Source organism: Parasteatoda tepidariorum, chromosome 2 (assembly GCF_982258835.1).
Source record: "Parasteatoda tepidariorum strain Cologne lab strain chromosome 2, Ptep-v5.0, whole genome shotgun sequence".
NCBI lineage: Eukaryota > Metazoa > Arthropoda > Arachnida > Araneae > Theridiidae > Parasteatoda > Parasteatoda tepidariorum.
Window position 1 is genome coordinate 57614445 of NC_141756.1, and position 12697 is coordinate 57627141.

Below are 12697 nucleotides of genomic sequence, written 5' to 3' on the forward strand. Positions count from 1 at the left end.
ACTTTAACTTGTTACTATACTGCTCTAAAATTGATTACTGAATTATGAAGCAGAATTAAATTTCATTATAAAATATTGTTTTTAAAATCAATCTTAAACAAAAAAAAAATTTATAATTTTGTAAAATTTCTAACCATGTAATATCTTTTAAGTATAAGATTAATATTTTTTCATCATGGCTCACACGACAAAATTTACTGTAGTTCTCACAGTATAACATGGCTTGCATGATGAAAGTCGCAAAGATAACAATTTTATTATGGCTCACAAGACAATTTACTGTATATAACTTATTTTTCTTTTTTGGGGGGGGGGGGTATAACATGGCTCACGAGATGAAAATCCCAATTCTAGCTAAGTATAACATTTTCATTTATGGCTCACAAGACAAATTTAACTGTAAAACACATTGTATACCATGGCCCGGATGAATTTTATTGTAACTCTCTTAAAGTATAACAGTTTCAGTATGGCTCACTAGACAAAATTCGCTGTAAAACTCGTAGCTTACAAGATGCAATTGCTTAAAATTATTTCTTAAAATATAACATAAATTTCAAGTACGAGTATAACAGTTTCATTATGGCTCACGATATGGAATTTTTCATAAACCTTTTAAAGTTAACAGTTTAATTTGCTTATAATATTAATTGAATGCTCATTAAAATTATTTTGTCAGGAATTGGTGCTGTTACAAACCTACTTAGCACTAATAAAATTTTAAATTACAAAGAAAGTTAATCTTATTGTTTCAAAATCACACCTACACACTAATTATTGGAACGCATTAAATACAAGAAATTGATTTTATTAAACAAAGCATCTAAATTTAAAGTGAATGAATTAATATTGATTTAAATGCAATATGATTTTATTTACTTTACTAATTGTTTCCTTTTGAAACTACTTGAAAGCACAACAAATTAATAAATTGTTGTTCTCTTAAACGTATAAATCCATTAAAATATATTTTTACCTTAAATCACTGGAATAAAATTTTGTATTCATCAATTAAATGTAATATTGTTTTACCATTATTTTTTCTTCCTTATTGGGTTAAACTAATACTTAACTTACTTGCTCTCCATTTTTTTAAAAAAAAACAATTTGAACATGCCAAACAATTAAGGCTTATTCTTGCTTTAAATCACTGAAATAAAAGTTCGTATTCATTCATCAATGGAATGTTATATTGTTTTACTATTTATTTTCCTTCTTAATTGGGTTTAACAAATAAACTATTACTTGATTTGTTTGGGAAAGATATGAAAATAAATTCTTTGTCGACATTTGAATCATTTGTTTCCAGAAAAAGGGAGGGAAACATAAAACAAATCAAACTATCTAGAGCCCTTTGCGCTACTTGAAACCAGCATGGCGGTACCATGTCTTTTGGAATTCGACATTTAATTCTTCTTTTTTTCTTTTCCGCTTTGTTGACTGTTTTATTATTTCGAAAGTACTCGTTTTTGTTTCATTTTACTCTAGTGAGTTACTGAATCTGACATTTCGATGTCTTTTTCGGTCCATTTCTCCGTAAATTCGAGCTAATATTTCTTGTAAACGAACAAATAAATTGTTTTGAAAGTAAGGTACTTGATGTAGTAGATACATCCTTCTGTCAAATGTGTACTTTTTTATTATTTGGGAACTAGTTTGTATCTTTATTTTTCAGTATTTTTAAAAGGAATTTTAGAGAGAAAAAAAATTTAGGTAAACAATGATTTGTTTTTTCGAGTTTATCCTAATTTTACGAATAGTTATGTTTTAATACTAAATTTATTTATAAATAAAAGTATTTAAATTTTATAAAACTATCTAATGTAATAACATCTATATTACAACTTTTTAATAATACTCTTACTCGATGAACTGTATTATCAATTACATTTGGTGATGACACAAGAAAATTTAAACAAGCAATGTGATATTCCAAGTTCAACAAATTTTACTTAATAAAACTGTTGTTTTTGTTGTCGTTGGCCAGTGTTTCCCAAAGTGTGGTACGCGTACCCCCAGGGGTGCGGGTGCAGTTTAGCGGGGGTTCGCGTTCGTATGCGAAATATCTCGTAACTATTTAAAAACAAAGCTAGCCATGAAAATTTCCGACTACGTATTTTTCTATCGCCTTAATAATTAGTGGTGTCAGCAGCCAGTTGTGACTTTTAACTTTTGTGCAATTTTTTTATAGTAAAAATCCATTCATTTTTTTTATTAGTCGTACACAGTGTTACGAAAAATTTAAAAAAGGGTCCACTAAAGTCATAAGTTCGGGAAACACTGTCGTAGGCCATTAAGGCAAGAGTTGCGATTGTTCTTGTTTTCCAGTGGCGCCATCTATGGCCAAAAATTCGACCACACCCATACGTCACTCCAGTTTATAGGGCGGACCCATTCATACATCCACTCATTCATCCGCAGATCGTTATTTTACCTGAACTAGAGAACGATCAATCTCCAATTCAGTAAGCCTTGAGATATAATTTGTTATGGGAACATGGAGGACTTAGTGACCCGACATATTTAACGTACACAAGTCACCATTTACTACTCGGAGAGCTTTAGGTCGGCTGGGTTCGAACTCCCGTTCTTGCGAACGTGAAATAAAACTGTTAAAAATTAGTTATTAAGTTAATTTTTGTGAAAGGAAAGTCATTAGAAATCGTTTGACATTGACCTAAAAGTAACCACTCGCCACGTGCCGTGTAAACAAAAGAAGGGGTGACTTAAATTAAATAAACAACCAGTCAACTTTTTCCCATCGCTTTGTTTAAAAATCGTTCAATGATAAAAGTACATCAATGTTGTACATCAATGTAGTTTTCATTCAAAATCCATCAATTTATGATAGAATGATTCATTGGAGGTGAGTTCTTTAATTATTCACATTTTCCAAAATTGTAATGCATTCATTAAATGTAGTTTAACTCCCTAAATATTTTTACATATTTGTCTTTACAGTCAGTAATGTTTAACTAAATTTTGTCATATTTTTATATTATTTTTACAGTTGAATTAACTTTTTATAGCTGTAAATTACTTTATGAATTTTTTGTTAAAGTATAAAATTTAATCCCAGCCCACAAATAAAAAAAAGTTTGCGGAAAGTGTCTATTAAATGAAAAGGACCCTTCGATATTGGTCACCGACTCATTTGGTGTCTACGAAGTCATTAGAGTCTTCTGGCTACTAACTGAAAATTTAAATTTTCCAAGTCTATTTGACAATGAATAATCAAATCATTTCTAAAGTAATAAATGATTTTATATCTTGATTAAATGATACACATAACATTCATTTCATTACTACTCATAATCTGTGAACTGTATTTTCTTTTAATCTTTTTTTTCCCTTCTGGTATTGCATTCGTTTTGATACAATATGAAATTAGTGATGTAGGAAGATCAAAGAGATATATTGCTATTACCATCATATAAGAGCATGCAGACGTTTGCGGGAGATGGTAACTGGAATCTCGAAATCGAGGTCAATTTCCCCTAGTGCCCTGCTCTTCGAAATCAATATATTCTTGTAAGTGTCCTACTCCTCGTGACTGCCTATTGCTTTCCAACAAATCGAATGAGCTTCAATTCCATTATTTTATCCCTCTTGAAATAAAATAGAAAAAAAAAAGTACTATTGGTGACTTGTGCCATTTCAACCCTCCGTTCGTAAAGTCAAAATGTGTATGTATGTTTGGCTGGCCGCGTGATTCATTTTGGACGATTTAATGCTCCACGGGCCATCGAATTGAAATCATGCATATGACAGAAGATGTTCCCTCCCTTTTTATCTCGTCTGTGCATCATTTTTTTTCGGGGGGGGGGGAGCTTTTTTATGATTATTTCTGCTTGGAAATAATGTGTAGCTTTTTTTTCTTCTTATACTGGTAGTCGTCACGCTCCCCCCCCCCCAGAAAATTCCTTAAAGAAATTTTTCTGCCAATTTTTTATACTTTTTATTTTTAAATTTTTTTGTTTGTTCTTTTTTCCCATTTCTTCCGATTTTGAATGCATTTTTCATATTTGTGTTTTTCTTTTAGTCGGACTTATCGGTAAACGCTACGTTTTAGTCGTAATAGTTTTTTCTATATTCGTTTTCGCCTCGAGATTCAAGTTCATATTTTTATGTATTGGTGGTGTCACTTAGTAAACAATCTAAGTTTCTTGTAATAAATAAAAATAATTTTTCGCCAACTTTTAATCTTTGTTTCTCGAAGATTGCATAGCTTAAAACTAATATTCCTGTAAACACTGTTCATTTTTCAAAATAATTATAATAATAATCGTTATTAAATACTGACAAAATACGTAGAGCAATTAAGTTCCACATCTATGCAAAACAAACTTCATTTGTTCATAAGTTGGCTGTAAAATTCTACCACATTTCGCATATTCTCCGGACATTACTCCGTCGTGTTCCCACCATTTATTTGCAAGATATACGCTTCTGATGTCTTGATTTTGTTTAAATAGGTAAGATTTAGATCAAGATCTGAGGGAAAGATTTTTCTTTCCTTCTCAAAACATGATTTTTAAGCTTTTAAAAATGGTCATTTTTTGAAAGTTCTAATATTTTTTTGTAGATTTTGTCATTTAAATGGGTAAAAGAATTATAACTTTAATGAGTTGGGTGAAATGTTTACAGAAATTTCTTTTTTCTTTCCCGTGAAAAAATTATTTTTTCTTTTCTGAAAAATATATCTTTTTTACCTAGTGAAGACAAGTAAAGAATAGAAAAAAAAGGGGGAAGATGAGAGAATAAAATGAGGAAGGGGATTACGTATAAAAATACGAAGGGGCGTGTTTAGGAGAAATTTACATTTTGCCGTTAAAGAAAAATATGAAAAGAAGCTTATTTTTAAAGCAGAAAAGGTGGCAATTGCATTGTTAAGTATAATCATTTTTTATGAGGAAAATGAAAATTTCTCACTTTTCTAAGCAAATTAAATTGAATAGAAACGGAGAAAGAGTATTTATTAAACATATAGTTTTTTTTTTTAGCTTTTTATTAATCAATAACTTTTTAAATTAATAAATAAAATTAACAATCCATGATTCAACTAAATAATAATTAACGCTTACATTGTTGGAGTTAAAGGTTTAATCTGAGTAAGTTTAAAGAACATGTGGAAATTGTATTGATTTTACAAAGTAACGTGCTAATTGAAAATGAATTCAAATGCAATAGTATTGGTTATTGGTAAGATCCACCTAGTTAATTGTATTGACTATTTTTCGCGCTTAACTTATCAACGGCCAAATAATTATAAGGTATGTTTAACATTAACGTGTATTATATTAATGCACGGATAAAAAATCTGGTAAAATTATCGTACAGTATGGCAATGAAATTTCTTGCAAAAAAAAAAAATCAAGCATAATTCTGGTCAATATAACCAAAATACACTGTATTTAAAACATTCATTTGGTAATTTTCTTCGTTCATATGATCGTGGTTTAATCGAACATTCTGTTTTTTAGTTCTTATTATCACACGTTTATTAAAAAATACGAAACTGAAAAGTAAATTTAACGGAATAAATGGTTTTTATGACATGCCCTAAGTTTTCATAAATTACCAAATTTAAACACAGTTGCCAAATTTTATTCCATATTATAAAGCCAATTTTTATATTTAATTTTACCAAAATCATTACCAAATCGTTTCAGTAAAAACTACTGAGCTTCTTGGTAAGCTCTCGGTAAAGATTACGAGCCCCTAGAGCCGGAAATACTGTATATCTTACCTTATTCCGGTTATTTTAACCTTATTTTTTTTCTGATTACGTTTACGAATTAAATTGATGATTACGTTTTACATTAACATTTACGAATTAAGTCAACGTGGGCATTTTACATCAACATGTATGCGTTTATTCAATGGTTTCCTGGCCAAATTTACTACCGTTTAGCGGTACCTTCACAAATTCAACTTTATGAAGAACGGTAGTTTCACAAAATACTTTTTCTTAAAATTTTATTTTTGTATCCTGTAAGAAACGATAAATCCATATTTTTGTGTTGATTTTTTAATATAATTTTTAATTTTTCAAAAATTATGTCCGAATTTTTGCAAAACAGGTACCTGTCAGAAAAACCTAGACAGGCCCCTGTTATTATTACTTGAACGTGTGTGTTTTACATTAACGCTTAGGTATTACGCCAACGTGTACTTTTTACATCAACATGTATGTATTTCGTCAACGGGTATAATGACACCAACATGTAACATCGTATTACAGCCATGAATACATAGCATGAGTAACACAAGTCATGATAAATTAAAGATATCATTAAATAAAACGTGTAGTTTATGAATAATTTGTATTAGCATCGGTAAAAATGCAAGTTGGAAAATAAGGAAACTTAATCAAGATATTAATTCAAAGTCAAAAACGACAGAATTCAAGAACTGATGACAAAAATAGAGTATGCCAAAAGGCAATGATTCTGAAAATTTGTTTTGTGTCCTCCTGCTGATATCTTGCTGGGGGTTTTCCCAGGGAAAAGGCTGCTCTTTTCATAATCCTCAACTTTGTCCCCCATCCATCATTTCCGCAAACTTAATTACCAGCTGTTGTCCCCATTCAGTGTGACATGAAAATATTGACAACGATCTGCATGCGACACCGTGAGGATGCTTCAAAAGTTAATTATTTTGTATCATTAGAAGGGATTACGAAAAATGTGGTTTTGGGGATTTCGTTGGCAAGTTGGAGAATATCGATTGAACTTTTCACTCTTGCTTTTTTTTCTTCTCGCGTGATTGTTGACATTTTAATTTATATTTAAGATTTGATTAGACGGTGATGTGTCTGATATTAGCATAAAAAAAGATTTTTCCTTTTTTGATTATACTTAAAATTCATCTAAAGAAACAATGTTTGCCATTTGGAATAATGTTTTGATTGAATAAAACAGTTTTTAAAGCTGTAATAACAACGATCTTGCTTTAATTTGCACGCTCTTTTAAAGAAATATTGAGATTTTTTTTTTATCCTTGCAACAGTAAATAATCTTTGTTGATAGTAATTTTGTATGTGAAATAAGTTTAAATATATTTATTTAATCTGTTTTGCAGATGCGACCGACAATTTTTCGTAACACCTCACTAATTTCGTTGTTCTAAATATTAATTAGAAGCGCTATAATGACTCTAAAGTCTTCAAAAATGATTCAAATTAATATACGTTGCAGTTAAAGACATAAGTTCAACTTCAATAACAGCATATTTTAATGAAGATTGAGAAATGGGTCTGCACTTTTTGCATTCCATTAATACTTGATGTTTTGATGGAGCCTATTTAAAAAAATTAAAAACTTTTAAATGTAGGCTCCAAAATACATATTTTCGTGAAAAAAATGCTTAAAAAGTTTTTTTTTTTTCGCTTTCTAACACTGCTGAAAATAAACAAAATCTATGTGGGTTTAAATTCCTGTAATCTGTCTTTAGCTAAAATTGAAGTTTTTGATACGAAAAACAACTTTTCGATCTCTTCTCTATTACCTAACTTTTAAAAATTTTGTAGGATTTACTACCAATAGAGATTTTTTTAAAATGGTTATGCATTTATAAAATGTTCCCTCCACCATTATTTTGTTCTTCTAATGAAACATTTTATTGAGAGCATAGTAAGGCTGCATCGCTGTAAGGAAGCGACGATTTTTTACTCACTTCCTGCGGTTCGTCTTTAACGTGATCATTTATTGTCAATAAAAATATATGACTCAACAAAAGAAAAAATAAACTCATTAGTAATCATACAACTATTATTTGAGTTTATATTAATACACTTGATTTGAATTGACATTTATTCATCAATTGTTATAATTATTTTAAATTTACCTTTCGTTTTTATTTTCAGGCATGCAGTCTTGACCGAACGTGACTGAATGGCTTCGTGTCATCAGCTCCGCTGGGTCTCAACCCTGGTTTTTCTCTGTTTCACATTCCAAACAATTGCCACAACAGAGGAGGAAGAGCCAGAATTTACCCGAGAGCAGTACAATGTCACGATTCCGGAAAACTCGATTCCAAAGACGCAGGCCATCTCTAAAGAGAAGATGGGAATATTTGTTTCTGACCCGACGCTCCAAATACGATATAAGATAGTTTCCGGTGACCCCGATCGGTTTTTCAAGGCAGAAACTAGGCTTGTTGGCGATTTTTGGTTTCTTATGATTCGAGTTCGTACTGGCAATCGAGCTGTTTTGAATCGAGAGTATCAAGATACGTATCGTTTGATCGTTCGGGCCACCGTCACGTCCGATCTGAAACGAGCTCTTAAGTTAAAGGCTCAAACGGAAGTCATTGTTCATGTTACTGATACAAATGACATCCCACCATCGTTTTATCCACCTTCTTATGATGTAAGCGTTGCCGAAGACAAACCTTTGCACACCAGTATACTTCAGATAAGTGCTCATGATCCTGATTTAGGCATCAATGGGGAAATTTATTATAATCTGGCTGAACCTAGCTTACAATTTGCTGTGCATCCAACTCGTGGTATTCTAACGTTAACACGGCACCTTGACTATCAAAAGCAACCTCTTCATACTCTTACGATTCTTGCCAGAGACCGAGGGATTAAATTTAGAGCTCTTGACTACACGTCTCGTTCAACAACTGTAACCGTTAAAGTCACGCCTGTTAACCTGTATCCACCTGAGATATTCGTTCGTCAATTTTCGGCCTTACTATCCCCATCTGATCCCAACATCTATGCTGTTGTTAGAGTCATTGATAAAGATCTCGGTATCCATGGAGAACTTGATGCTCTGGAAATAATTGATGGCGATCCTTCCGGTATGTTTCAAGTTACACCTGGAAACAAACAAAATGAATATAATATTGAGTTAGTTCACCCATCCTTGAGAGATAACAGCATTTCTGAGGATTACACAATAACACTTCGTGCCAAAGACAGAGGTACTCCTCCGCGAACTACAACTCAGGTAGTCAACGTTAGACTGGCAGAAACGGCTGATACTAATCCAGTATTTGAACAAGCAGATTATGATATAGAAGTTGAAGAGATTTCACCTCCTGGGTCAAGAATCCTACACATGAAAGCCACTGCTCCTGAACATAAACCTATCGTTTACAGAATCGAGAGTGGCAACACGAATGGAACTTTCACAATTCATATGAAGTCGGGTTTGTTGACACTGGCTACGTTTTTAGACAAGGAAACGAAACCTTATTATTCGTTGACAGTTAGTGCCTTCGATCCATCATCAAGAGGTCAGAAGAAAAAATCAACAGCTATCGTTAATATCCGAGTTTTGGATAACAACGATAATGATCCTGTTTTCAATAATACCATGGATTCTGTTGTTTTCGACGAAAATAAACCATCTGGAAGTATTGTGTATACCGCATTTGCAAGTGATAGAGACGAGGGGGATAATGGTTACATCACTTATAGTTTAGCTAATATAAATCCAGTGCCCTTTACTATGGATCCATTTACTGGGGAGATTCGAGCTACAGAAATCCTTGATTACGAAACAATGAGACGCGAATACGTTTTAAAGGTTCGAGCTTCCGACTGGGGTGCACCCTACCGGCGTCAAGCGGAAATGACTCTTAAAGTTCGTTTAAAAGATGTCAATGATCATCGACCTTTGTTTGAGAAAGTTGGGTGCAAAGGATATGTTTCTCAATCTGCTCCTATTGGCACCGAAGTCATTACTCTTTCGGCTATTGATTTCGATTACGGAAGTACAGTTAAATACCGCATGGTACCATCAAATGACGATCCTTGTTTCAGATTGGAAGCAATGTCAGGTGTCTTGAGGATAACTTGCGATCTAACCAAAATGAATATTAGAGAAAGAATAATTAACGTTTCAGCGACTGATGGCACTCATTTCGCTGACGTAATGTCCATACAATTAAAAATAATTAGCAGTGGTAATAATCAAAGACTAGCAGACAGAGGGGCATTAATGGAATGCCGAGATGTGGGAGTTACAGACAAATATAAGAAACAGCTGAATCTTGCCAAAGCTAACAACAGGAACAATGACGTTACAGAACCCACCCCTACAAGCTTTTCAGGAAATAGATATCCCCCTGAATTCCCTTTGGGACTGCCTACAGAAGTCTGGATAAACGAAAGCCTTCCGGTGGACTCCGAAGTTACTTCATTAAAAGCAAAAGACAAAGATAGAGGCTATAGCGGTCTTTTAGTCTATGTAATCACCTCCGGTGACGAATTTAACTTCTTTAAAATAGATTTACAAACGGGTAAACTATTTGTAGACGCACCATTAGATAGGGAGTTTATTTCCGAGTACAATTTAAACATATCTGCTTATGACTTGGGTAATCCCCAAAGGAGTGCTTCTAGGACGCTTTTAATCCACGTTGATGACATTAACGATAACAAGCCCATCTTTGAGAAAAGCTCTTACAATTTCGTTATTACCGAAAATGCTAAAAATGGCACTAGTATTGTGAGATTACGCGCCAACGACAAAGACGAAGGTTTAAATGCAGAATTGAGATTTCATTTGGAAACAGATGTCGACGAGTTTCATATCGACGAAATGACCGGTTTACTTACAGTGTTTGGTAGTCTGGACCGTGAAAAAACCGAAGCCTATCAATTAAGAACGAGAGTGGTTGACGGGTCACTAGATAACCCACTTTCTTCCACAGCAGTGGTAAATATTCGAGTTTTGGATATCAACGACAATGCACCCTATTTCAGTCTGAAGCAGTACTGGGTGAAAGTGCGCGAAGATTTGCCTCTGGGTGTTGTGGTTATCGTCATGGTTGCCAGTGATCCAGATTTGGACGAAGGTGGTGAAATAACATATTCATTGTCTGGTGATGATACCTTCACGATTGATCCTTTGATGGGCGTTATTCGTTTATCGAAAGCTCTTGATTTTGAAACGATTCAACTATACAATGTTACTATAACTGCTAGAGATGGCGGTGACCCCTCTTTGGAGTCTCAAGCCTCTCTTGTTGTAGAAGTGGAAGATGTTAATGAAAATATGTTCCCACCCACATTTGAAGATGTTGTAGTTGTTGGTCAGGTTATGGAAAACCAACCTAAAGGTACATTGGTGCTTACAGTTTCTGCAATTGATGCAGATCCTCCTGGACTGAATAATCAGTTTACTTATTCCATATTGGATGGGGATGGAATGGGATTCTTTTCAATTGATGACAAAGGTGAGTACAAATTAAAAGTATAATTCATGAACTCTGCATGTGCAATCTTACTGTAATGTTCATTAGTAAAATACCACTAACAAAAACTATCTAATTTTATTTTCTTAATTACATTCTTCCTGGCATATTTTCAATCCCGAGGATGAAAATTTTGAAGTAAATTTTTTGTGTGTGTTACGTTTTTCAGGCGCTATTTGTCATTGAAATTTATCATCACTTGTTGTTCAGAGAGTTGGCCGATTTTGATAATCTTGTTTTTTCTTCTTAATACTTTTTTTTCTATTTCGCTAATTGTTTTATAATTATTTGAGGCGTATTATTTGTCGGTGTTAAGAATTGCATAATTTTTACATTTTATGTAATGGTATGTTTGCCCCACTCCCCACCCTTCCTTATTCTGGACGTGTTAGTGGCGTTAAGAATTTTGAATTACGAATTTTTTTAAGCCACAGAAATTTTATGTTTGCCTCACTCCCCTGTCTTATACCCACCGCCTATTTTATTTCAAGAAGTTTTAATCTTGTTCCATGAAAAGCTTTTAGACTTGATAAATATTTCTGAGAAATTCGGAGCGAAATTTTTTTTTTAAATATATTGAATCTTTTTTAAAAAATCGCCAATTTGGCGAGCTTTTTCTTACCCATGTTAAACTCATTAAAATTACTTAACAATTTCCAAATTTTGCTTATTTTTATGATCACATACAATGCAGCGTTAAAATAAGTAATGTAGTTAACAAATGCTTTTCATTTTCACGAAACTGTGACTTTTCCCCATTTTGACATTTAACGTCATTTTCATTGATAGTGTTGGCTAAAGGTAGGTAAAACTTTACAGTTACGAACGACAGCTACTTTCACCAGTAATCAAATTAACATATTTGTGCTCTGAAAAGCGTTGTATATAAGATAACAGTGCCTTCTTAAAACAACCATAAGTATTTCCGTTTAATTATAAAACGTGTCTGTTACACAGATCCTAGACTTGTGGCGTAACTACCACTACAATTATTAAATACTAATTCAATTATATATAAGTCATGTTAACTTGATACAATCTTGGGGTACCTTTCGATAGATCCCGGTCCCCTCTGCAGAGGATCAAAATTGTGATGGCTTGTCTTCGGATCATCCTCGGGGATGTTTCCCAGACCGTCGCGAATAGCCCATTGTGCAGCTCTAGTGCGACGTAAATGAACTACAACTACAATCGCTAGATACCGGTTAGCCCCATATTGGTAGTCTACGGATATGATAAGAACCTAAGAACTCCCATACCTCTGCATTTACGTCCACTTCGATTAGAACACGCCTATTTCGATGGATGATCCACATCGAACAGTTAACTTGTTATTTGTGACTGCGTTACTGTCCTCCTCACGCTATTACTACTCCATCACACACTCGGCGTCTAATAGCGACCACGGCGGAAACGAAATCCCCACAGATTATCTAACTGAGCCAAGTTTGTGAGAAATAATATTGCCATTTATTTTAAACTA

General features: G+C 33.2%; 1 protein-coding gene across 6 annotated transcripts in view; it reads left to right on the plus strand.

Moving 5' to 3' along the window:
* The window catches only part of LOC107446303 (fat-like cadherin-related tumor suppressor homolog), a 456785-nt gene that overhangs the window by 256940 nt on the left and 187148 nt on the right, over nt 1-12697 (plus strand). For all 6 annotated transcript variants that reach the window (XM_087157390.1, XM_087157391.1, XM_087157389.1 and 3 more), the window contains one exon: nt 7868-11196. In XM_087157390.1, coding sequence (XP_087013516.1) covers nt 7896-11196 — 3301 coding nt within the window. In that variant the 5' untranslated portion in view covers nt 7868-7895. The remainder of the gene's footprint in view (nt 1-7867; nt 11197-12697) is intronic.